General features: G+C 51.6%; 2 protein-coding genes and 1 pseudogene across 4 annotated transcripts in view; 1 reads left to right on the forward strand and 2 right to left on the reverse strand.

The window, feature by feature from the left end:
* Positions 1-105: 105 nt before the first annotated feature.
* LOC143817411 (uncharacterized) lies at positions 106-11,410 on the reverse strand. 2 transcript variants are annotated; one of them, XM_077298804.1, is made up of 8 exons: positions 11,282-11,410; positions 8,307-8,490; positions 8,062-8,217; positions 3,275-3,503; positions 2,944-3,137; positions 2,617-2,713; positions 2,032-2,148; positions 106-1,771 (listed from the first exon to the last, which is right to left on the reverse strand). In XM_077298804.1, the coding sequence occupies exons 1-7, from the start codon at positions 11,381-11,383 to the stop codon at positions 2,094-2,096; spliced, it is 1,017 nt and encodes a 338-aa protein (XP_077154919.1). In that variant the 5' UTR covers positions 11,384-11,410; the 3' UTR covers positions 106-1,771; positions 2,032-2,093. The 2 variants fall into 2 exon arrangements, with proteins under 2 accessions (XP_077154919.1, XP_077154920.1); XM_077298805.1 differs by lacking the exons at positions 106-1,771; positions 2,032-2,148; positions 2,617-2,713 and adding an exon at positions 4,019-4,167 and having other exon boundaries at positions 2,949-3,137.
* Positions 11,411-11,815: 405 nt separating this feature from the next.
* Positions 11,816-14,777, reverse strand: LOC143817415 (protein XNDC1N-like). The gene is made up of 5 exons (XM_077298810.1): positions 14,534-14,777; positions 12,928-12,995; positions 12,270-12,408; positions 12,025-12,180; positions 11,816-11,954 (listed from the first exon to the last, which is right to left on the reverse strand). Exons 2-5 carry the CDS (start codon positions 12,970-12,972, stop codon positions 11,842-11,844), a joined length of 453 nt encoding a protein of 150 aa, XP_077154925.1. The 5' UTR covers positions 12,973-12,995; positions 14,534-14,777; the 3' UTR covers positions 11,816-11,841.
* A 22-nt stretch (positions 14,778-14,799) lies between these two features.
* Positions 14,800-26,627, forward strand: part of LOC143817409 (uncharacterized) — a 38,110-nt pseudogene continuing 26,282 nt past the window's right edge. The window contains exon 1 of the transcript XR_013224136.1: positions 14,800-14,999. The product of XR_013224136.1 is annotated as an uncharacterized LOC143817409 (transcript). The remainder of the gene's footprint in view (positions 15,000-26,627) is intronic.

Here is a 26,627-nt window from a genome sequence, read left to right on the forward strand (position 1 = left end):
GCATTACACTATAGAGGCTGCCTATGGGGGTGCATTATATTAGGGGCTGCATTACACTATAGAGGCTGCCTATGGGGGTGCATTATATTAGGGGCTGCATTACACTATAGAGGCTGCCTATGGGGGTGCATTATATTAGGGGCTGCATTACACTATAGAGGCTGCCTATGGGGGTGCATTATATTAGGGGCTGCATTATACTATAGAGGCTGCGTTATACTATAGAGGCTGCCTATGGGGGAGCATTATATTACATTATACTAGGGGGTGCATTATATTATAGAAGCTGCCTTTGGAGGTGCATTATATTAGGGGCTGAATTATACTATAGAGGCTGCCTGTGGCGGTGCATTATATTATAGAGGCTGCCTATGGGATGCATTATACTATAAAGGCTGCGTTTGGGGCTGCATTATACTATAAAGGCTGCCTGTGGGGGTGCATTATACTATAGAGGCTGCCTATGGGCCTACATTATACTATAGAGGCTGCCTATGGGGGGGGGGCATTATATTAGGGGCTGCCTTACACTATAGAGTCTGCATTATACTATAGAGTCTGCCTATGGGGGATGCATTATACTACTGAGTCGGCCTATGGGGGTGCATTATACTATAGAGTCTGCCTATAGAGGCTGCCTATGGCGGGTGCATTATGCTATAGAGGCTGCCTATGGGGGTGCATTATATTAGGGGCTGCATTATACTATAGTCTCCTTATGGGAGGTACATTATACTATAGAGTCTGCCTATGGGGGGTGCATTATACTATGGAGTCTGACTACGGGGGGTGCATTACACTTTAGAGTCTGCCTATGGCGGGTGCATTATGCTATAGAGGCTGCCTATGAGGTTGCATTATGCTATAGAGGCTGCCTATGGGGGTGAATTATATTAGGAGCTGAATTATATTATAGAATTGTTATCAATAAAAGATCCAAAAATAATTATGTGCTTAAACATTGGGCTTATTAGCCACATCAGCGCCACCAGTCCTTCCTATTTCTTATATTAGGTCGATGTCTGGGAAACAGATTACTGAAAATAAGGTCTTAGAATCTTGATAGAATCGCTGACCGTCTGAAAAACCCAAAGATTTTAATCAATGACCATTTTGACTAGAATCGGAGAATGAAGTATTGCTCGTTCCTGTCTCAGATTCACTTTCTGGTCTTTTCCTTCCTACTGAGATTCAATATTGTGTGTAGCTTACAAAATAAATAGGCCTTTTCACGTTTCTCTTCCTCATTCCCCTTTTTCTTATCTACCACTGTTTCTGGAGAGATGGAATCACTAAGCCGTAGGTCAGAGTGACAGAAAGGAACATGGATCAGCAAGGGCCAGGACCGCAGAGTATGAAGGATAAAAGGCAGACAAGCAAACCAAGAAGCAACAGAAGATACAGAGTCAGGAGTGCGGAGAAACACTCAGCTCCGGCGTGGAGCAGGAGCTGAGCGGGGGGAAAGTGTCCTGAGAACAGATATATAATGTGTCATCAGACGTATAATCCGCACTGATGTGTATAGAGGGGAGACGTGGCCTGTAATAACCATATAATGGACATGTGCCCCCCGTACAGGAGGCAGCGTGGAGCAGGAGCTGAGCGGGGGGGAAAGTGTCCTGAGAACAGATATATAATGTGTCATCAGACGTATAATCCGCACTGATGTGTATAGAGGGGAGACGTGGCCTGTAATAACCATATAATGGACATGTGCCCCCCCCCGTACAGGAGGCAGCGTGGAGCAGGAGCTGAGCGGGGGGAAAGTGTCCTGAGAACAGATATATAATGTGTCATCAGACGTATAATCCACACTGATGTGTATAGAGGGGAGACGTGGCCTGTAATAACCATATAATGGACATGTGCCCCCCGTACAGGAGGCAGCGTGGAGCAGGAGCTGAGCGGGGGGGAAAGTGTCCTGAGAACAGATATATAATGTGTCATCAGACGTATAATCCGCACTGATGTGTATAGAGGGAGACGTGGCCTGTAATAACCATATAATGGACATGTGCCCCCCGTTCTCACCTGCACAGATCGGACACGTGTTGGTGTCGGTCTCGGGGCAGCGCTGCGCGGTGCTCGGACTGTCACGCTCTCCTTGGTGTCCGGTGTCTCTCGCTGGTACGAGTCTGCGCTCTCTTCCTGATAAAGGAGACATTATCAGCTTGTTAGTAACGGTCACACGGCTCCCTGTGAGCGGAGCAGCCCCCCGCCTCGTGCTGCAATGTGCCTGCGGTCAGCAGTGAGGACCCCCGGAGGCGGGCACAGCGCAGTGTAACCCCTGGAGCTGTGCAGCATCAGAAGGCGAGGGACGGGGGCAGCCAGGTGCCGGATCCTCCTGCAAGGGGTCTTTCAACACTGAAAGGTGCCAAGGGAGCAAGTTCTCTCCATATTCTAATCAGCCCCTAATCGCCCGGACCCCCAAAGATCCCGAGATTCCCCGTCAGAATAGAGCTATGGGGGAAGCCATGAATTACGTCCTATGACTGATGTGTGAACACCCGGACAGTACGGGGGGCCGGGGAGGTGACGTGCTGTGGATGGAGACCCCTTTAGGAGCTTGTCACATTGGGGGTGTTAGAGCCCTAGGGGTCTCTGGAGACGTCCTACCTTCTTCGGGCCTCCTCCATTTTCAGTCGGCGATTAGGGGTCTCGTGTTCCTTCTTTGATGGGTGGAGTCTCGTCATGGGGGTCTCGGGAAAAGATCCTGCGGGAGCAGCCAGAAAATGGAGGGTTACGGTAACGTAAATGATCGGGCAGACCCCTGTATAAAAGCCGGGTGGCAGCTGTGATGGGGTCACTGCAGCGTGGAAACAGAAGTTTGCAAAAATGTCTGAATTTAAAGGGGCCGTTCCCTTCTGATCTAATGTGCCAGACAGGTGTTGTGGGGGTCCCACTGATCCCCCAGATGTCAGTCCTCCACAGGCGGATACTTACCGGAGGACACCGGGCTGTCCCCCTGCTGGCTGCCACGGTCCCCACATGGCGGGATGGAGGGGATCGGAACGGCAGTAATTGGAGGGCGGCGTTTTCGGGACTTGGCTGCAGACAGGAGCATGCGCGCGGAGCGTCTCATGGAGGCCGGGGGAGGGGAGGCCACGCTCTGCAGCTTGTCTCGCAGCTTCTGACTCCTACAGGTACAGACACGACATGAGGGGCAGAGGATTAAATCCCAGGACCCCCAGAAATAACAGCTCGCAGATGGCTGAGATTAATCAGAGCTCAGACCAAAGGTGCAGTAACCGCCCTCTCCAGCAAAGCAACGAACCTGAGATCAATGAGTCCGGCTGTACAACACTGTAGAAGAGCTGCAGTGTAAAGAATGGCGGAGGGACAGAGCACCAGAAGGGACGCTGCTGACTGCACCCACAGACCGCGAGATCCCAGGAGCGGGTGAGAATGCGCCCAGCGGGTACGTACCGGGCCTCGGGGTCCTGAGCGTCCAGGGTGGGCTGCTCTCCGGAGTGTAGGGGAGAGACCGGACAGGAGCAGCCGCCCTGTAAGGGAAAAAGAGCAGTGATGGGTAACAGACGGCCTGGAGCTCGACTAACGGCAGCGCTGCCGAGAGCACAACGGAGGAGGGCCGCTGCCGAGAGCACAACGGAGGGGGGCCGCTGCCGAGAGCACAACGGAGGGGGGCCGCTGCCGAGAGCACAACGGAGGGGGGCCGCTGCCGAGAGCACAGCGGAGGGGGGCCGCTGCCGAGAGCACAACGGAGGGGGGCCGCTGCCGAGAGCACAACGGAGGGGGGCCGCTGCCGAGAGCACAGCGGAGGGGGGCCGCTGCCGAGAGCACAACGGAGGGGGGACGCTGCCGAGAGCACAACGGAGGGGGGCGGAGGATCTACAGTCCCCTGCAGTGGATTCAGTCTCCTCCTACGGAGGGAGATCCATCATCCGGGGTCAGATGTGTCAGCCCCTCTGGAAACAAAAGGCATGCTGGGAGATGTAGTTCCATGATGTCATTAATGAGGGAAGTAGCCGGGTCGTCCTTCCTACACCACACGACGTACCCCAGAGCCTTCGAGCCGCTCCTCATCCTCTTCATCCGGGGTGGAGAGGACGCGGATGAACGACAGACCGAACTGCTCCTGCTTGTTGAAGGGCTGCGTGCAGGTGACACGGTCCCACTTCTCCAGGGCGGCTCCTGCGAGGAAGTCTCCTGCCGAGGGGAGTCTGCTCTACAGAAAAACCTGCAGTCCCCCCAGAGCAGCACACACTCCAGTCACCTCCAGAGCTGCATCCACTGAAAATATTCATATACTCCAGCCACCACCAGAGCTGCATCCACAGAAAATATTCATATACTCCAGCCACCACCAGAGCTGCATCCACAGAAAATATTCATATACTCCAGCCACCACCAGAGCTGCATCCACAGATAATATTCATATACTCCAGCCACCTCCAGAGCTGCATCCACTGAAAATATGCATATACTCCAGCCACCTCCAGAGCTGCAGTCTGTAAATTCACACATTATGCTCCACTCACATCTACAGTGGCATGTAACCGTTTATCCCCTGCTGGCCAGAATCACTGTTATTGTGAACAGTGAAGAGAGCTGAAGATGAAATGATCTGTAAAAGGCCTAAAGTTACAGATGACGCCTCTCCTTGGTGTTTTAGGCAATAAAAATATATATTATTTTCATAGTTTACATTTTAAAAATTATAAAAAGGAAAATGAGCAAATGAAAAAGTTTGTGCACCCTGCATGGTTAGTACAAGTATCAGCCTGTAAACGCTTTCTGTATCCAGACACGAGTCTTTCAGTTCTTGTGTGAGGGATTTTCCTCCGTTCTTCCTTGGAGAATTCCTCCAGTTCTGTGAGATTCCTGGGGCATTTTGCTTCCTCTGCTATTTTGAGGTTTCGCCACAGATTTTCAATGATGCTGAGATCAGGGGACTGTGAGGGCCATTGTAAAACCTTCAGTTTGCCCCTTTTCAGGTCTATTGTGGATTGTGACGTGTGTTTAGGACCATTCTCCATATGTAGCAGCCATCCTCTTCCTCTTTTCACCTTCAGCTTTTTTACAGATGTTTTTTTCAAAAATTTGTTGAAATTTCATTGAATCCATTCTTCACTCTACCCTTGAAATTTTCCCCAAGCTATTGGCTGCAACACAGTGCAAAGAATGATCCTCCCCCATGCTTAATGGTTGGCGAGATGTTATTTTCCTGACATTCTGTGCCCTTTTTTCTCCACCTTTTATCATTGTGGCCACACAGTTCTATTTTATCCTCATCGGTCCACAGGACTTGTTTCCAAAATGCATCAGGCTTGTTTAGATGTTCTTTGCAGACTTCTAAAGCTGAATTCCATTGATTGGATGCAGGAGAGGTTTTCCTCTGATGACTCTTCCATGAAGGTCATATTTGTGCAGGTGTCTCTGAACAGTAGAACAATGTACCACAACTCCAGAGTCTGCTCAATCTTTCTGAAGGTCTTTTGCAGCCAAGTGGGAGTTCTGATTTGCTTCTCTACCAATCCTATGAGCAGCTCTTGATTAAATTTTCCTTGGTCTTCCAGACCTTATCTTGACCTCCACTGTTTCTGGTAACTGCCATTTTTTAACTACATTACTAAATGAGGAAAAGGCAACATGGAAACGCTTTTCTATCTTCTTATAGCCTTCTCCTGCTTTGTGGGCTCCACCATTTTCCTTTTCAGAATGCTAGGCAGCTGCTTAGAAGAATTCAAAGCTGCTGTTTTTTGGTTAGAGGAGGCTGGGTTTTTATAAAGCTGGGAAATTTCCATCATCGGCCTTTCCTAACAATTATAGTGAAGAAGCCATAACCTTAACAGGCTAATTAAGGTCTGAAACCTGGGTCAAAGTTATCTGAGCACACATATATCCAAGGGTGCACAAACCTTGGCATCAGCCAGTTGTCCTTTAAGTAATTTTGAAAATCTAAAAGATGAAATTACCGTATATACTCGAGTATAAGCTGAGATTTTCAGCCCACTGAAAGTGCCCCTCTCGGCTTATACTCGAGTCATTGTCCCTTGGGGGGTCGGCGGGGGAGGGGGAGCGGAGGCTGTGACATACTCACCTTCTCCTGGCGTGGTCCCTGCAACTCTGGTCTCCGGGCGCTGACAGCTTCCTCCAGCGTTGAGCGGTCACATGGTACCACTCATTACAGTAATGAATATGGACCCGACTCCACTCCCATAGGGGTGGAGCCGCATATTCATTACTGTAATGAGGGGTACCATGTGACCGCTCACTACAGGAAGAAGCTGCCGGGGTACAGAAGTGCAGGGACCGCGCCAGGAGCAGGTGATATAACGCAGTGCGCTATATTCACCTGCTCCCCGTTCCACCGTCGGCGCCGCTGCCTCCTCTACACTGACGCTCAGGTCAGAGGGTGCGGTGACGCAATTAGTGCGCGCCGCCCTCTGCCTGAACATCAGTGCACAGGATGGGGAAGACACAGCGGCAGTCGGCGGTGGAATGGGGAGCAGGTGATTATAGCAAGTGCAGAGGGCCTGAGAGGTGAGTATGCGATTTTTTTATTCTTTTAATCGCAGCAATAGCATATGGGGCAAATGTCTGTATGGAGCATCTTATGGGGCCATAATCCACATTTGTGCAGCATTGTATGGGGCATATTTTAATATGGAGCATCTTATGGGGCCATCATGAACTGTATGGAGCATTATATGGGGCTCCTGATTCAATATGGACATTCAAAAACACTTAACCTATTGATGTCTCAATTAATTTTACTTTTATTGGTATCTATTTTTATTTTTGACATTTACCAGTAGCTGCTGCATTTCCCATTCCAGGCTTATACTCGAGTCAATAAGTTTTCCCAGTGTCGGCTTATACTCAAGTACATACGAGATATAGATAGATAGATAGAATTTTCCTTCTCACCCCAAATGGGGTCGGTCTTTGTTGTCCTTCCTCATTCTCGAGTCCTCCTGGGAGTTTGAGGGTTCTGCGCAGGATCTTAGCTGTTCCCAGCATTGCGCTTTTCTGGACAGAGCTCAGATGTTGCTCCTTGGATCTGTTGCAGCCATCCTTCCTCTTAGGGGTCACTGCTCCACGTGCTACGATCACCACTGGAATCACTGTTGCCTCCACACCTTCTCCAGTTCTCCTCTGAGGCCCTGGTGTTTCTCCAGCTTCTCATATTCCTTCTTTCTGATGTTGCTGCCTCATCTATTATCATTGCTGTCCTCTGCTCCTTGTCTACTATCACGTCTGGTTGGTTAGCCAACACCTGCTTATCCATCTGGATCTTTAGATCCCACAGGATTTTAGCCCTTTCATTCTCCACCATTTCTCTGGGGTCTCCCACCTGGACTTAGCCCATACACTGTGCAGATGTTCCTGTATACAGTTCCCGCTTCTTGGTTGTGGCGTTCGGTAGACGCTGTTCCTGCATTTCGCATCCTGCCATTGTGTGTTGGATGATATCTGAGGTTTCTTTGCATAGTCTGCGCCTTGGGTCTTGTCTTGTAGATTCCGGCTTCTATGGATCTGGTCCTTGGTGCTCACTCTTTTGCCGCTATGATCAGTGCCTCTGTCTCGGAGTCCTGCTTTCTCCAGCCATTGGTAGGATTTCTCCATGTCAGCCGCCTCCATTATCTGTCGATGGTACGTCCCATGCAGCGGCTTGTCTTGCCATGGTGCTTCATGGTCCTGCTCCTTCCAGATCTGTTGCTGCCTTAGGCTCTCTCAGCATCTCATCTTTTGGAGCCATTTTCCGGATGTATTCCTGGATACTCCTAGTTTCATCCGTGATGGTGGCTTGGATGCTTATCAGGCCTCGACCACCCTCCTTTCTGCTGGCGTACAATCTTTGGGTGTTAGACTTAGGGTGGAGACCTCCATGCATTGTGAGGAGCTCTCGTGTCTTCACATCTGCAGCTTCCATCTCCTCTTTTGGCCAGCACTGTTCACAATAACCGTAATTTTGACCAGGGGTGCACAAACTTTTACATGTTGCTGTACTACAGTCACACCTAAAGCTGCAATAAATAAAAAATTACATTTTCTGCACCAGCCACATCTAGAGCTGTTGTCACCATTTTCCTTTACCCTCTTTGAACATCCGGACCCCTCTGTGGTTCTTCATCAGTCTGGCGTCTGCCGGTGGCATCAGCGTGGTCGTGGGGAGGAGAGTGGTGAACCCCTTATCCAGAGCCCAGATGGAACGTCCCACGTCGATCTGTAGGAAGGCCGAACCACTGTTTCCTGTTCACGGGGGAGGACACAACACATGAGAGCAGAGACACCCAGTCACACACAAGCTGGAACACCAAGATCTGCTCCAACTGCGGCACCTATATCAATGTAGCCGATGTGACAGGCTCGATCCAACTGTAACTCCACCCGGAGCTGCCGGCTGCGGTCCCGGGGACAGCTGAGCCACGCTGGGTGAGGTTGTCTATCAGGAGATTCTCCACCGGATGTTTTGGGTCTTGCAACAGGTGGAAAGAGAAGTGTGTAACCTGCACGTCGAGGATCCTGCAATACAAATAGGAGAGCAGAACGTCGGGGCCACGTGAAGAACGAAACTGGGATCATAAACACAAAAGAAATGCTGTCACAGCAGGCAGTAAAGCGAGCGGGTAATCAGCCTGCAGTGTATGTGCCGCCATCTAGTGGCCAAAGGTAACACACACAAGAAGATGGAAATATTAGGGGGGTTTTGCTCAATTGAAAAACAAAAAAATAAATGAAGCAACAAGTGAGTTGTGTGAGCCCGAGAGACCGAGGTTTAGCCCTAAAAATAAGAATTGTAGAATAAACAAATCATGGACACGTCGGGCGCGGCCTCAGGAGCTGCAGAGGTCAGCTGTGCTACACTGCCGGCATCCGCCTGTACCAGGAGCAGCTCCCGGCCCACTGACATTAGGGCGACCACAATCCCGGCGGGGGAGACAGCGCGCCATGTTGTGCTCACAGTCACTACAGGCAGCCGAGCACTCTGGGGGGGGGGGCGGCGACCGCGCACTCTGGGGGGGGGGGGGAGGCGGCGACCGCGCACTCTGGGGGAGGGAGGCGGCGACCGCGTATTCTGGGGGGGGGGGCAGGGACCGCACTCTGGGGGGGGGCAGGGACCGCACTCTGGGGGGGGGGGGCAGGGACCGCACTCTGGGGGGGGGGGGCAGGGACCGCACTCTGGGGGGGGGGGCAGGGACCGCGCACTCTGGGGGGGGGCAGGGACCGCACTCTGGGGGGGGGCAGGGGCGGCACTCTGGGGGGGGGGGCAGGGACCGCACTCTGGGGGGGGGGCAGGGACCGCACTCTGGGGGGGGGGGCAGGGACCGCACTCTGGGGGGGGGGGCAGGGACCGCACTCTGGGGGGGGGGGGCAGGGACCGCACTCTGGGGGGGGGGGGCAGGGACCGCACTCTGGGGGGGGGGGGGGAGGGCGGCGACCGCGCACTCTGGGGGGGAGGGCGGCGACCGCGCACTCTGGGGGGGGGAGGGCGGCGACCGCGCACTCTGGGGGGGGCAGGGACCGCGCACTCTGGTGGGGGGGGGGGGGAGGCGGCGACCGCGTATTCTGGTGGGGGAGGGCGGCGACCGCGCACTCTGGGGGGGGCAGGGACCGCGCACTCTGGGGTGGGGTCAGCGACCGCGCACTCGGGGGGGGGGGGCAGCGACCGCACAATGAATTGGTCTCCAGCAGAACACCGCACAGAAACCGCCATTCACACCTCGGTAACAAGATGAACCGACCTGGGATGGGTCAGTGACTCCTGCATTGAGCCGGGGGTCGCACACGATTACCCCGGGGGTCCCTGTACCGGAGTCTGCGCCTCCACAGCTTTAAGTCTGAAATCCCCGCGCTGAGCGCGCTCAACCTATAGCCACGCCCCCACGTCCTTTATGCCACGCCTCCACACCCCGCCCACCAGAGCCCGCACTCAGGGTCTCCGTTAACAAGGTGAACCGGCCTGGGTGTACCAACATGGCAGCGTCTACACTGGAGTTGGTTTCTTGAGGGGGAGGAGTGAGTCCTTGGATCATGACGTCACCGGAAAGGGCGGAGCCTCCTTCAGTCCAATGAAGAGCCGATAACAGGAAGCTGCTGGTGGAGAAGAAGAGAAGTGAGGAGAGGACCGAGGAGCCGCAGCACGGAGCCGTGTGAGGAGAGGACCGAGGAGCCGCAGCACGGAGCCGTGTGAGGAGAGGACCGAGGAGCTGCAGCACGGAGCCGTGTGAGGAGAGGACCGAGGGGCCGCAGCCTGGAGCCGTGTGAGGAGAGGACAGAGGAGCTGCAGCACGGAGCCGCAAGGAACACGGACATGCTGCGATCTGAAAAGACGCGCAGCATGTCCGGAGTCGCAGGGCCGCCGCTTGCGTGTTTCCACGCATAGTGGAGAAGGGATTTCAAAAAATCCCCTCCACTATGCTGGAACATCTGGACGCTGCGTGTTTGATGCTGCGGCCCCACACAGTGTCAAACACGCAGCGTTTCCTGACCGTGGACACGTACCCTTAGGGTATGTGTCCACGTTCAGGTTTGCTTCAGGCTTTGGTCAGGATTTTATGCAGGTAAAATCCTGACCAAAAATGCACCTGAGGTCACTGGCAGGTCACCTGCGGTGTTCCTGCGTGTTTTGCTCATTGTAGCAACATGCTGCGTTCTGAAAAAACGCAACGCATGTGCGTTTTTGCGGGAAAAACGTATGCGTTTTTTAATGCACAGTGGAGACGGGATTTCGTTAAATCCCCTCCACTATGCTGTAACATCTGGACGCTGCGTTTTTGACGCGGCTCAACGCTGCGTCAAAAACGCAGCGTTTCCTGAACGTGGACACATACCCTTAGGCTACTTTCACACTAGCGTTAACTGCAATCCATCACAATGCGTCGTTTTGCAGAAAAAACGCATCCTGCAAAATTGCTTGCAGGATGCGTTTTTTCTGCATTGACTAACATTACGCGACGCATTGCGACGGATTGCCACACGTCGCAACCATCGCACGACGGCTGCGCCGTGTTGTGGCGGACCGTCGGCCGCAAAAAACGTTGCATGTAACGTTTTTTGCAGACGGACCGCTTTTTCCGACCGCGCATGCGCGGCCGGAACTCCGCCCCCTCCTCCCCGCACCTCACAATGGGGCAGCGGATGCGCTGGAAAAATGCATCCGCTGCACCCGTTGTGCGGCGGACACAACGCTAGCGTCGGGAACCTCGGCCCGACGTACTGCGACAGGCCGAGCCCGACGCTAATGTGAAAGTATCCTTAGATCCCACAGGATTTTAGCCCTTTCATTCTCCACCATTTATCTGGGGTCTCCCACCTGGACTTGGCCCATACGCTGTGCAGATGTTCCTGTATACAGTTCCCGCTTCTTGGTTGTGGCGTTCGGTAGACGCTGTTCCTGCATTTCGCATCCTGCCATTGTGTGTTGGACGATTTCTGAGGTTTCTTTGCATAGTCTGCGCCTTGGGTCTTGTCTTGTAGATTCCGGCTTCTATGGATCTGGTCCTTGGTGCTCGCTCTTTTGCCGCTATGATCAGTGCCTCTGTCTCGGAGTCCTGCTTTCTCCAGCCATTGGTAGGATTTCTCCATGTCAGCCGCCTCCATTATCTGTCGATGGTACGTCCCATGCAGCGGCTTGTCTTGCCATGGTGCTTCATGGTCCTGCTCCTTCCAGATCTGTTGCTGCCTTAGGCTCTCTCAGCATCTCATCTTTTGGAGCCATTCTCCTGCTGTATTCCTGGATACTCCTGGTTTCATCCGTGATGGTGGCTTGGATGCTTATCAGGCCTCGACCACCCTCCTTTCTGCTGGCGTACAATCTTTGGGTGTTAGACTTAGGGTGGAGACCTCCATGCATTGTGAGGAGCTCTCGTGTCTTCACATCTGCAGCTTCCATCTCCTCTTTTGGCCAGCACTGTTCACAATAACAGTAATTTTGACCAGGGGTGCACAAACTTTTACATGTTGCTGTACTACAGTCACACCTAAAGCTGCAATAAATAAAAAATTACATTTTCTGCACCAGTCACATCTAGAGCTGTTGTCACCATTTTCCTTTACCCCCTTTGAACATCCGGACCCCTCTGTGGTTCTTCATCAGTCGGGCGTCTGCTGGTGGCATCAGCGTGGTCGTGGGGAGGAGAGTGGTGAACCCCTTATCCAGAGCCCAGATGGAACGTCCCACGTCGATCTGTAGGAAGGCCGAACCACTGTATCCTGTTCACGGGGGAGGACACAACACATGAGAGTAGAGACACCCAGTCACACACAAGCTGGAACACCAAGATCTGCTCCAACTGCAGCACCTTTATCAATGTAGCCGATGTGACAGGCTCGATCCAACTGTAACTCCACCCGGAGCTGCCGGCTGCGGTCCCGGGGACAGCTGAGCCACGGCTGGGTGAGGTTGTCTATCAGGAGATTCTCCACCGGATGTTTTGGGTCCTGCAACAGGTGGAAACAGAAGTGTGTAACCTGCACGTCGAGGCTCCTGCAATACAAATAAGAGAGCAGAACGTCGGGGCCACGTGAAGACCGAAACTGGGATCATAAACACAAAAGAAATGCTGTCACAGCAGGCAGTAAAGCGAGCGGGTAATCAGCCTGCAGTGTATGTGCCGCCATCTAGTGGCCAAAGGTAACACACACAAGAAGATGGAAATATTAGGGGGGTTTTGCTCAATTAAAAAACAAAAAAATAAATGAAGCAACAAGTGAGTTGTGTGAGCCCGAGAGACCGAGGTTTAGCCCTAAAAATAAGAATTGTAGAATAAACAAATCATGGACACGTCGGGCGCGGCCTCAGGAGCTGCAGAGGTCAGCTGTGCTACACTGCCGGCATCCGCCTGGACCAGGAGCAGCTCTCGGCCCACCGGCGGTCACTGACATTGGGGCGACCACAATCCCGATGGGTGCAGACAGCGCGCCATGTTGTGCTCACAGTCACTGCCCGCAGCCGCGCACCTGTGAGCTGAAGGACACGATGTGACGGATTGTGACCGGCGCCATCCTGGGGACGCGGCTCCTGGACTCTGCAATAAAAGGGAAAAAGACAATGAGGCCGGAAATCACAGTCACCAGAGAAAAAGGGAAACCAGCGGGAACAGGTCAGGTGTGAACACGGCGCCTACAGCAGTGAGAAGAAACATCTGCAGCCGGGGAAGGAGAGAAAGAACGCGGACAGCTGACACCGACCACACACCGGACCCCCGGAGTCTGAGGACGAGACCGACCACACACTGGACCCCCGGAGTCTCTGAGGACACGACCACACACCGGACCCCCGGAGTCTCTGAGGATGACGCCGACCACACACCGGACCCCCGGAGTCTCTGAGGACGACGCCGACCACACACCGGACCCCCGGAGTCTCTGAGGACGACGCCGACCACACACCGGACCCCCGGAGTCTCTGAGGACGACGCCGACCACACACCGGACCCCCGGAGTCTCTGAGGATGACGCCGACCACACACCGGACCCCCGGAGTCTCTGAGGATGACGCCGACCACACACCGGACCCCCGGAGTCTCTGAGGACACAACCACACACCGGACCCCCGGAGTTTCTGAGGACACAACCACACACCGGACCCCCGGAGTCTCTGAAGACACGACCGACCACACACCGGACCCGGGAGTCTCTGAGGACACGACCGACCACACACCGGACCCCCGGAGTCTCTGAGGACGACGCCGACCACACACCGGACCCCCGGAGTCTCTGAGGACGACGCCGACCACACACCGGACCCGGGAGTCTCTGAGGACGACACCGACCACACACCGGACCCCGGAGTCTCTGAGGACACGACCGACCACACACCGGACCCCCGGAGTTTCTGAGGACACAACCACACACCGGACCCGGGAGTCTCTGAGGACACGACCGACCACACACCGGACCCCGGAGTCTCTGAGGACACAACCACACACCGGACCCCGGAGTCTCTGAGGACACAACCACACACCGGACCCCCGGAGTCTCTGAAGACACGACCGACCACACACCGGACCCGGGAGTCTCTGAGGACACGACCGACCACACACCGGACCCCCAGAGTCTCTGAGGACACCAACTAATGTGGGCGATGAATGAGTAGAACAGGCGGACATGAGAGGTGGTGAGTTCTCTTCCAATCAAAGTCTTCACACAGAGGCTGGACAGACATCTGTCTGGGATGGGCTAAGGCAATGTTCACATTTGCGTTGTTGGGCGTTGCATCAGAGACGCAATGACACAACGCCATGCAAAATGCATTGTTTTGCGACGCATGCGTCCATTTTTGGCTTGATTTTGGACGCAAAAAAAAAAAAGCAACATGCAGCGTCCTCTGTGCCCTGACGCTTGCGCCAAAAATGACGCATGCCTCACAAAACGCAAGACAACGCATGTCCATGCGCCCCCATGTTAAATATAGGGGCGCATGACGCATGCGTCGCCGAACCTGCGCCCGGCGCAAGGCAAATCTAAACGTAGCCTAGTGACTCCTGCATTGAGCCGGGGGTCGCACACGATGCCCCCGGGGGTCCCTGCACCGCTCACACTCCAGGACCCTGTTATTACGCACCTGCACCGGAGTCTGCGCCTCCACAGCTGCAGAAGTGTGAAATCCCCGCGCTCAGCCGCAGCCACGCCCCCGACGTCCCTTATGCCACGCCTCCACACCCCGCCCACCAGAGCCCGCACTCAGGGTCTCCGTTTGTCTCCTGACTCGGCGCCATGATGCAGAACACAGTCCGGCTGATTGTACAATGAATTGGTCTCCAGCAAAATACTGCACAGAAACCGCCATTCACACCTTGGTAACAAGGTCTGGGTGTACCAACATGGCTGCCTCATGACGTCATCAGTCGTGGTCAGGGGTCACGTGCCGGGAACCTGCTCTGTGTCCTGTGATTGGATGCGCGGCGGCGCCGGAAGATGTTCTCTGATTGGTTCATGTCTCCCGGAACAAGCAGTCGTGGCGAAAGATGGCTGCGGCGGTGCTGGAGGTGGAAGTCGGGGAAGCCGGGCTGAGGGAGGCAGCGGAGGAGGTGAGGAGAGGCCGGGAGGGCACAGACCCCCGCAGCAGTGGCGTAGGAAGGGGGTTGCGGCACAATGCGGGGGTGAGTCAGTGGTGTATCTAGGGGGGAGCAGCCGGCAGGGGGGCACATTCGGGCCGCCTAAAGCGGCGGTCCGCAGTGTCTCCCCCGCCGGCTGCATTCTGTCACCCCCCGCACTGGGAGTCGGCTGTTCTCTGTGCCGACTGTCAAGCTGCAGCGCGCCGGCTCCCAGTGTTCAATTGTACTCGGATCTGTGATGCGAGTACAATTGAAGCTCTGACTGCCGGGTCAGAGCGACGCCAGCAGCGTGATCAGGTCATGTGATCAGGTCATGTGATCACGCTGCTGACGTCACTCACCTGCGCGGCAGAGCAGGAGCTGCAGATCGACCAGGAGACACAGAGCGGTGGTAAGTGCTCCAGTGGAGCTGAAGACACCGAAGGTGCAGGGGGGGAATTTACTGTGAGTGGGAAAGGGGGGCATATATTGTGGGGGGGATTTACTGTGAGTGGGAAAGGGGGGCATATATTGTGGGGGGGATTTACTGTGAGTGGCGATGGGGGAAAATATTGTGGGGGGGATTTACTGTGAGTGGGGATGGGGGGCATATATTGTGGGGGGGATTTACTGTGAGTGGGAAAGGGGGGCATATATTGTGGGGGGCATTTACTGTGAGTGGGAAAGGGGGGCATATATTGTGGGGGGGATTTACTGTGAGTGGCGATGGGGGAAAATATTGTGGGGGGGATTTAATGTGAGGGGGGATGGGGGGCATATATTGTGGGGGGAATTTCATGTGAGTGGGGATAGTGGGATATATTATTGGATTGGGGATATTTAATATGAGTGGAGATGGGGTATTTATTGTGTGTGGGGGGAGATTTGTCATGGGGATGGGGGGATTTAATGTGTGGGGGAGATCTGAGGACACAAAATGAAGAGCAAAGGGGGAGATGGGGGGGCATATATGAGGAAACAGTATGGGGGATGGGTGCAGACAGTTTGGGGTCAAACGGGGGAATGTATGCGGACACAGTATGAGTAGCGATGTGAAAAACGTATGTGGACAGAGTACGGGGAGTGAGGGTGTTGGGATGTGTGCATGCGTAGCATGGGGGGACAGTGTAAGGGCACAGCCAGGAGGGGATAGTATACAAAGGAGGGGGAGTGTGATGAGAGAACAGTATAAATACTGGGCCCTATAGGGGGGACACAGTGTGAGAGGTCAGTGTGAAGAGGGGTCCGGTATGGAAATGAGAGGTCAGTGTGAAGAGCGTGTGTCGGGGCCGTAATAACGACAATTAATCCTCATTCACCAGTCATTCCAAATTAATATGTGTGCAGGGCATCTGGTACCGGATAAGAATAAATCAGACAGGTAGCTGGTTCAAACTTAGTTAATGCCCCGTGCATTCACACATGTCTGCAGCGATGGCACCAACTGCTTTATTCTAAAATACAAAACACTATATTGAGTGTTAGGGGAAGGCGTGCATTAGGCGGGGTTTAAACTAGCATCCAGTCTTTCTGATTTGTTCTGACATCTTCTGGTGGATCCTCCTTTTCTTCACATTCCTGAGTTATCTTTTTCAAGAGAAATAAACTTAACTCTTCACATTCTAAACTGAAATAAACAATGAACATTGGCAGCCATCTTTAGATACAATTACATTTGCATTAGCTAGCAGATAGGAAAAACTTATTGTTTCACAGTATAAAAGTATATCAGTACAAAAAGTGTATAAAGATTTATAAAAGTATAAAAGGTATATAAGAAAATACATTTTCACCTTGACAATCCCCCCTAAACACTAAGTTTTTTCCCTTAAAGAAGGATCCTTCGAGACTGTCCATGTGATGGGAAAAGGGGAGGTGGATTTCTTCATCCAGACACCTCAGAAACTCTCCCCTAGCGAGAGGCCTCCAGGCAGCTGAACCCTTCACTAACCTCACATGAAGTTCTCCCACTGTCCCTAAACTAAATCTCTTGGCATCATCTGAGAATGGGGGGTTTGTCTATTCTCTTGAGAGGAATATACTTCGGGATCTCCCCTGGATCAGTACCATCGTACTTTGGTGGATCTACTTCTTGATTGAGGAAGGTGCCAGTCGGAGTTGCTTTGGCAATAACCTTTTTATACAAGGGAATAACACAACAGAGAATTATCGATTCAACTATGAGGAGGGCAATCAATACTAAACAAACTTATTGAAGGAATCCCTTGATCCCACCTAACCAACTGGAGAAGAAAGATGTGTCTGCTCCAGCATACATGACACGTCGTCTTATTGTCCTAATTCGTTCAACTTCTTTAGAAACCTTCAGGTCTTTTGGATCTGCATTTCGCCATTCAGGTCTGGCTGTCTATATTTCGTCTCGTAAGTCTTTGGTCATACCGTCAATGAATGTATTTACCAATACTCTAACATCAAGTGGGTTTATGGGACTGTACTCCATGTCTTCCTATTTCAGCTGTAACCGTCCAACGTATAGCTCTACACTCTCTCCTTTGTCACATCTGTAAAAAATCTTAATTTGCGTCCTAGCACGTCACCTGTTTTTGTGCTCACTAACTACCTAGGCCTGCCTAGGTGCACTTAATACGTCCATCATATGGTCATTATTTGTCTGTAGAATGAGAAAGGTTGGTTCTCAGGGTCAGCCAATTGTTCCAGCATAGCTAGCTAGTCAGAGGGCCTCCAGGGATAATACTCCTGTATCTGTCTTACCCTACCTGATGTGGTTGGTTCTCTGGTGGTGGGGGCGACATGACATGCTGGTCTACAGCTCCTTCCCAAAAGGACTACTGTCAGCCTACTCCTAAAAGTTGATGTCCCCACTATCCACCAACCACAATCCTGTGTCAGCTTCTTATATCACTGCATGTGATCTTGTCTGGACAGGATTCAGTGTAATTCTCTTAGGTCGGGTTGCAGCACGGGTCATACAAGTATTAGGGCCCAAATCCTCAACTATACCCTGGAAGGCATCACAGCTATAACTGACAAATCTTTGTTCACTGTAATATATATAATTGATCCATTCAACATTTTTATTAATCTGCACCTGTGGGATTATAGAAGCAAAGTCAGCATAAATCTGGTTCTGGGCTTTAAACTGGTCAGGCACCCCCCTTGGCACCCCAATAGCATCAATATATATTATTGGATCTTCTTCATAACTCATGTAGAGCTGATCAAAACTTCTCTTTCTGGTAGGTTCATCAGGTATCTTTGGTGTACATATATTGTGTATGTTTAATTAGCAAATCAGTATCTAGAGAACTGTTCTCTTTGCAGAAACCTGTCTCGAAGATCCCTACTAGTGTACCTGTGGTGTCGTGGGAATTATAGCAGGTGTAATTGTCAGCTAATACGGTTACTTCTCCTGGGACCTTTAGTTTAGGTTCCTTATGAAATAGTGGGACATAATCTGGGCAATCAGTGGGCTTCAAACCTTTCAACAGATTCATGACACAGGCAGTAGTGTTGTCATCAGGAAAAAGCAATGCATATGTGTAGAGATGTGTATTCCCAGCAGCACAAGCAATACATCCTACAGAGATATTCTGGACTCTTACATTGTATCTCACCCATTCTAACCATAGGTTTTTCCTTGGGGCTGTTTGTGTTTCTATGGAGAAAACCTCTTGCCAACTGAGACCTGGAATGGGGATCACTTCATTGACTACATTTTGCAAACGCTCACCTGGGCCTAAATTCCCATGGTATCCACTACTAAATACATAATTATAATATCTTCCCAGTACAAACGTCTGCAGATCAGCAGATTGGGGGCTTTCAAGATTCAGGAGGAGGGGGTGACAACTTTTACCCCATTTACAGCCCCTAAGTGGTTGCGGAAAGGCTGTTAGATGCATTCTCTCACGAAGACTCCTACCCATCCTATCCTTAGAGAACATGGCTTCACTAGATTTATATCCCCAATCATCTCCCGTATTCCAGGCAGCATCTGACCAATAATAACAGTTATTGTTGTCATTTCTGGTAACACACATATAAAACTGGATGATCCCCTCTACCACCCGTCCAGTCTCAAGGCACTTGACTACATCACAGAAATCAAATCGCCAGATATTCACCGGGGCTGTCAGGTTTACCCAGAGAATAGTGGGGCCAGAATTCTTATTTACAATAGGGGCCGAAGAGGTAGGGGCGAGGATGGCCCTCAGTTCCAGGATCAAAAACAACAGCAACATTTCCCTTCAGTCACTACTGTGACTAAACACTGGTTCGGTCTCTTTTACAGTGTGAAGCGTGAATCCAGGTGCTCTTTCCTTCAAGTTTTACTGCAGTGGGGGTGACCAGGATCACCGTGTGAAGTCCTTCAAATCTCGGCTGGAGACAATCTCTGCACACAAACTTTTTCACATACACCAGGTCTCCTGGCACAAAGGGATGGTGTCCAGGAACCTTGTCTGGGTCTGGAAGAGAACTGAAGACAGTTAAATGCACTTTGGCAAGGTGTCCATGTAAGGCCTGCACATAGCTAGTCAAGTCCTGGTACTTGAGCTGCAACTGTTATGGAAAGAAACATTCAAGATTGGGGCCCCTGCCAAACAGAATCTCATACGGTGACAGTCCTGTCTTCCTGTTTGAGGTATATCTTACTGAAAACAAAGCTAGAGGAAGGCATTCTGTCCATGGTTTACCAGTCTCTGCCATTGCCTTCTGGATTTTAAGCTTAAGAGTTCCATTTAGTCTCTCCACTTTTCCACTACTCTGCGGATGGAGTATGCAATGCTTGACTTACCCCCAGTGCTGCCATTACCTCTGACATGATCTCTCCAGTAAAATGGGAACTCCGATCGCTTTCAATGACTTCAGGAACTCCATACCTGCATATGATCTCAGCCATCAGTTTCTTCGCCGTTGTCTTAGCCGTAGCTTTGGCAACTGGGTAGGCTTCTGGCCAACCTGAAAATAAATCAATGCAGACCAACACATACTCATACGTCCTTACCCTAGGCAACTGAATATAATCATTCTGCAGTCTCTGGAATTGGTTAAAGGGGCCGGGGAGTGTGTTTGGATGGGGTTTTCACTGTCCTACTCTGATTATGTGTGGCACATATCATGCAGCTCTGTACCTGCCTTTCTGCGCAGGTGGAAAACCCGGGGGCAATCCATTGTTTCTGTAGGGTGTCACACATGGCCGTCTTCGAGTGGTGCACATTCCCGTGCAGAACCTGTGCCATCATTGGGTACAGTACCTGTGGTAGGCAGACCTTTTCACCCCTCCCCCATAGTCCGGTAACGGTATCAGAGCAAGCCCCTATCCTTTGCCACCTATCTTTCTCCTCCTTACTTGCCTGTTCTTGTAACCGGGCTAAGATGTCTTTCAACACAAGTGGAGATGGTGGGGTGTCTAGGTGATGTACTTGAGAGGCCACAGGCGTGCTTGCTGCTTTCTTGGCAGCCTGGTCTGCCAGTGCTTACCCTTTTGTCCGTCCATCAGTGCCTTTGCTATGTGCCTTTACCTTTATGATGCCTGATTGGGTGGGAAACTGTAGTGCATTCATAAGTTGCTGGACTGCCTCAGCATGTTTAAAGGGGTGGCCATTTGCTGTCAGGAAAGTCCTGGCTCTCCAGATAGGCCCATAACCGTGTGCAATGCCAAAAGCATACCTGGAATCAGTGTAGATATTTACAGTCTTACCTTCTGCTTCTTGTGCAGACATATGAGCTGGCATTAACTCTGCCTTGATTACCTCATGTTCTGAGACCACAGCATATCTGGTACAGTAGCATCCTCGGTCATCTTGGTGACGGGATCCATCTACAAAAAGCTCAAAATCAGCATTAGAATAGGCACACTAGAGACCAGCCGTTTCCTGAGAGATCAATTCTAGACAATCATGTGGTTTGGAAACCTAATCTTGTTCCTCTGGATCCATTCTAGAAAGAAAAAGTGTCCTTTTTCATGTCACCTTCATGTCACCTACTCCTCCCCCCTTTGGATCCAGGGGAACTAGGAGAAAAGTAGCGGGGTTCAGCACAGTGCACCTTTTCGAAGTCACATTAGTAGGCATGAGAATAACACACCGAAGTCGCAGCTGTCCAGCCATGGACATGTGGCCAGGTTGTACTTGGTTAAGGATACTATATACATCGTGTGGGGTGGCCATAGCCTCTCCTGGTTGCAAGGGGCCATAAGTGGCAAGGTAGGCCTGACACTCTTGGGCTATGACTGGCCCCCCTTTGGCATAACTGTCCACGTCAATTGTCATCCCTGATAAATGAATGCAAACAGAACTGGCAATCTGGGTGTAATGGAATGCTGAAAAAGACATTGGCAAGATCGATAACCATGAACCAAGCAGCATCCTGAGATATCTGGGACAAAAGAGTATGTGGCTTAGGCACCACCGGAGTTTCTGGAACAGTAACCGCATTAAATACCTGTAGATCTTGTACCAGCCGGTACACAGGGGATTGGCTGGGTGGGGTCTTTTTCAAAGGGTATTGATGGACTTTAGAAAAAAAAAAGGGCACCAGGTTTGAGAAACACTTTTACTGGTTCTACAGGCATTATTGGGGGAGAATCTGTGTCTATCAGGACCATCATCTTGGAATTGTATCCTGGAGCAGAACTGTAATAATAAATCTGCCCCCAGTAAATTTACCGAACATATAGAAGAGATTACGAACTGAGCAGTAACTTCAGGGAAAGGTCCCACAGGGATAGGTTTTATAAGAGTATATTTATTGGGTCTGTCATCCACTCTAATTAAAACAAGCTCTTGATCTGGGAATTTGCATGGCGGGGCTGGGGAGATAATGAAATTCCCATACGGGGTTAAAGGCGTATTGGAATGTGAAGCTGGACTTGCATGTACAATAGGAGGGGGCAGTGGTGTTTGCCCATGGAGATAAGAAACACTGATCTCGCAGCTGCAAAGGTGGGGGCTAGTGATTTAACCCCTTGTCTTTTCTGCTGGGCTAAATTCTTTTGAAAACCTTTTACTATTTTCAATACATCATCCGGAGTGGAAATCTCAATATCGGATCTACTACAAAAAGGTATGAATGGGCTTTTTATTACAATGGGAATCCCAGATCTCTAAACACTACCATAAGACGCCCATAGAACTTCTCGGCAATCCAGGATATATATTGCTGTAAGGGGCACAGGGTTTACAGTCGGGAGTAGAGGTTTAATTTCCTGGGGAGGGACCATATTATCCAGCAGGGAGACCCCCCCCCCCCCTATCCCAAATTTTTAATTGCTTGCTTTACTCAACTCTTTTACCAATCTTTCAATTACACTGATACAAATCTCCTTATAAAACCAGGCAATATATTTCACTTTCAAATTCCAGATTATAATATTTCTTCATACTTCAAAACAATGTTGTCGCTTTAAACCAGACACAGATCCACCAGAGAAAATACAGAGAACACCGTTACAGTATGTGCTCTCTCCATTCCAAGGACACAGAGATAAGAGATCACAGCATTCCTCTACACAGAGAAAGGAGACAAGCAATTAGCGCAGCTACGCGTGTGACCCCTCCCTGCTAGACAGCACAGAATTCCTCAGCGTACAAGGGAGAATATTGAGCCCAGCTCTTTGCCCCCCTTGTCTCTAGCACGTAGCGTAGATAAGGAGAAGAGAGGAGAACTGACAAAAATCTTGCAGCGGTCTGCTCAGCCCCCTACAGTACACAGCACTGATACAAAGCTCCGTATCTTCTACAGTCACAAACGGCAGCAGCTTTCAGACTTAATTTCAACAAAACTTTCCTATAATCCTCCGTGGTCTGGGCGGAGCCCCAAGGACGGTCCGTACACACACACACAAGGCAGGTCTCCACCCAGGTTGGATTCTGCACAACACAAACAGGACACACCTACGCTTCTGGAGATCTCTTTCCGCCGCCATTACAGGGCGGTGGCTGGGACTACATTTTCATCATCAGTGGCACGGCGGCCATTTTACAATCTGTAAAATCACAGTTCACAGGCATTTTATAACCAAACACGGGCTCTACATTGTCTGATCCTCCCCTCCATCAACCTATTTTCATCCTTTGTTCTTTAAGCTTCACGCAACTCGCAGATGAGCTTCTGCTTGTTCTAACAATCCTTTATCTTTCAACATGCCTCGTTTGTTCTCTACGAGATTATTCCACATAGCCGGCTGTAGTCTCCCTGACGAGGGTAATCCTACATGCTTATACAATCTCTCAACATTCTTGACTGCCTTCTTGCCCTCCCGTGACCATTGTCTTGACTTCCACGGCATCCTCATCTAACTTGTGGGGCACTGACTTCTTCTGCTTTAAGAGACGCAACATGACTCACAGAATACTGTGATTTCCTGCAGTAAAACCACTAGCAGCGATATCAACGGTGGTGTCCCATACGGAAACTCGCTCAACGTATTAGAAAAAGATTTTCTGTCCCTAACTTGAACACCAACGATTAACAGACTATCCTGCTACGATATTCTAAACAGTCGGGAGGCGGTCTCCTAGTGAGAGCCCTCCACAGAAATACAGGTGGTCCCTGCTCGGGACGTCTTAATTACCTAGCTGGTACAATATCACAGAGGCTGCGTCTCCTATCCCTTCTCTAAGCCGCCCCACAATCTACAACTAGCTCAATTTTTCACTCCACTTCACTACTAGACAATAGTCACGGGTAGGATGGTTGAACGGAGTACAATGACCGGTGAGGGAGGTGTGGTGTACAGAGGTCGCACAGGATGCGACGTCTCTCAGTTGGTTCAGAGCGTGGCACAGGATCACGTTTGATCTCACCACTGGATCATTCACCTCCCGGACCCAAGGAGACTACAGACAAACCAATAACGGCTGAGACACTAGCAAGTGTGACACATACAATGTATATGATCGCCACTTACCGCGTGCAGAGGGTGATCAGTCCTCGAGGTCAGCCACTACGGGTATCATCCACAGACATCCAGGCATGGGTCCAGGGGGCCTCGGATCGCTGGCCACGCCCCCCGTTGGTCGCGCCAAAATTGTCGGGGCCGTAATAACGACAATTAATCCTCATTCACCAGTCATTCCAAATTAATATGTGTGCAGGGCATCTGGTACCGGATAAGAATAAATCAGACAGGTAGCTGGTTCAAACTTAGTTAATGCCCCGTGCATTCACACATGTCTGCAGCGATGGCACCAACTGCTTTATTCTAAAATACAAAACACTATATTGAGTGTTAGGGGAAGGCGTGCATTAGGCGGGGTTTAAACTAGCATCCAGTCTTTCTGATTTGTTCTGACATCTTCTGGTGGATCCTCCTTTTCTTCACATTCCTGAGTTATCTTTTTCAAGAGAAATAAACTTAACTCTTCACATTCTAAACTGAAATAAACAATGAACATTGGCAGCCATCTTTAGATACAATTACATTTGCATTAGCTAGCAGATAGGAAAAACTTATTGTTTCACAGTATAAAAGTATATCAGTACAAAAAGTGTATAAAGATTTATAAAAGTATAAAAGGTATATAAGAAAATACATTTTCACCTTGACACGTGTACCATAAGAGGGACAGTGTGGGGGTCATATTTTATGCAGACAATATAGTGAGGGGCAATTTCTTATTCCGGAGCATTATAATGACACTTGTATCTTTTAGGGCGTCATGTGGAAATTTTCTGCAAAAGAGCGGAGAAGATGGAAGTCTGCAGAGACGGCTGTGGATGAGAAAACTCATCATGGGATCTGGACAAGATGAAGAAAAGAAGGAGATCGGCTCCAGAGGCGACGTCATCTATAAGGTACCTGGATGTAAATGTTATTTGTGATACTAACTCTCATGTTTTTATTTATGTTAGGAGCATTAAAGGGGATGTCCAGATTTGTAATGAGTCTGCAGTCATTCTTTGTGACTGCAGACTTCTGACTTCTCACAGTGCGCCCTGCACACTGTCAGGATTCTCTCATGCCGGCGATTTACATACATGCGGTCACGTGCTGACTAGACATATGTGGCCTCACTCTATGAAAATGAACTGAGCGAGGCCGGGCACGTCTAGTCGGAATGTGGTCAGAAGTATACAAATCACATACTTGTGCTGACATGACCGTCCACCGGCAAGGGAGAATCCTAAAGGTGTGCAGTGCATTAGTTGTGAGAATTCAGAAGCTGCGATGTCAGGATTCAGCTCTGCAGGTTCCAGTCGTCGACACATGGACACGTCACTCATATGCGATTTTCTTAACAACGAGCTTCTCTTCTGCTTCTCTCAGTTTTTCTCTGAACATTGGGAGCTTAAGGGAGAGGAGCTCGTCGGTACATGACTGAGTGTGCAAATCGCATACGTTCTGGGGGGGGGGGAGGGGGCGCCAAACTCGGGAACAGCCCCGGGCGGCAAAAGCTGTAGCTACGCCCCTGCCCCGCAGACCACCATGTCTGTCACACTGCGCCCCCTCCTCCATCTACTTCACCTCAAGACCACCCAATGCCATATGCTGTCACCTCTTACTGACCCCTCATCCCCCTCCCCCGGTCCTGTCACTCCCCACTGACCCCTCATCCCTCTCCCCCGGTCCTGTCACTCCCCACTGACCCCTCATCCCCCTCCCCCGGTGCTGTCACCTCTTACTGACCCCTCATCCCCCTCCCCCGGTCCTGTCAATCCCCACTGACCCCTCATCCCCCTCCCCCGGTCCTGTCGCTCCCCACTGACCCCTCATCCCTCTCCCCCGGTCCTGTCGCTCCCCACTGACCGCTCATCCCTCTCCCCCGGTCCTGTCACTCCCCACTGACCCCTCATCCCTCTCCCCCGGTCCTGTCACTCCCCACTGACCCCTCATCCCTCTCCCCCGGTTCTGTCACTCCCCACTGACCCCTCATCCCTCTCCCCCGGTCCTGTCACTCACCACTACACCCTCATCCCCCTCCCCCGGTCCTGTCACTCACCACTGACCCTTCATCCCCCTCCCCTGGTCCTGTCACCTCTTACTGACCCCTCATCCCCCTCCCCCGGTCCTGTCACTCACCACTGACCCTTGATCCCCCTCCCCTGGTCCTGTCACCTCTTACTGACCCCTCATCCCCCTCCCCTGGTCTTGTCACCTCTTACTGACCCCTCATCTCCCTTCCCCGGTCCTGTCACTCCCCACTGACCCCTCATCCCCCTCCCCCGGTCCTGTCACTCCCCACTGACCTCTCATCCCCCTCCCCCGGTCCTGTCACTCCCCACTGACCCCTCAACCCCCTCCCCCGGTCCTGTCACTCCCCACTGACCCCTCAACCCCCCCCGGTCCTGTCACTCACCACTGACCCCTCATCCCCCTCCCCCGGTCCTGTCACTCACCACTGACCCCTCATCCCCCTCCCCCGGTGCTGTCACCTCTTACTGACCCCTCATCTCCCTCCCCCGGTCCTATCACTCCCCACTGACCCCTCCTCCGGTCCTGTCGCTCCCCACTGACTCCTCATCCCTCTCCCCCGGTCCTGTCGCTCCCCACTGACCCCTCATCCCTCTCCCCCGGTCCTGTCGCTCCCCACTGACCCCTCATCCCTCTCCCCCGGTCCTGTCACTCCCCACTGACCCCTCATCCCCCTCCCCGGTGCTGTCACTCCCCACTGACCCTTCATTCCCCTCCCCTGGTCC

Source organism: Ranitomeya variabilis, chromosome 3, assembly GCF_051348905.1.
Source record: "Ranitomeya variabilis isolate aRanVar5 chromosome 3, aRanVar5.hap1, whole genome shotgun sequence".
Lineage (NCBI taxonomy): Eukaryota > Metazoa > Chordata > Amphibia > Anura > Dendrobatidae > Ranitomeya > Ranitomeya variabilis.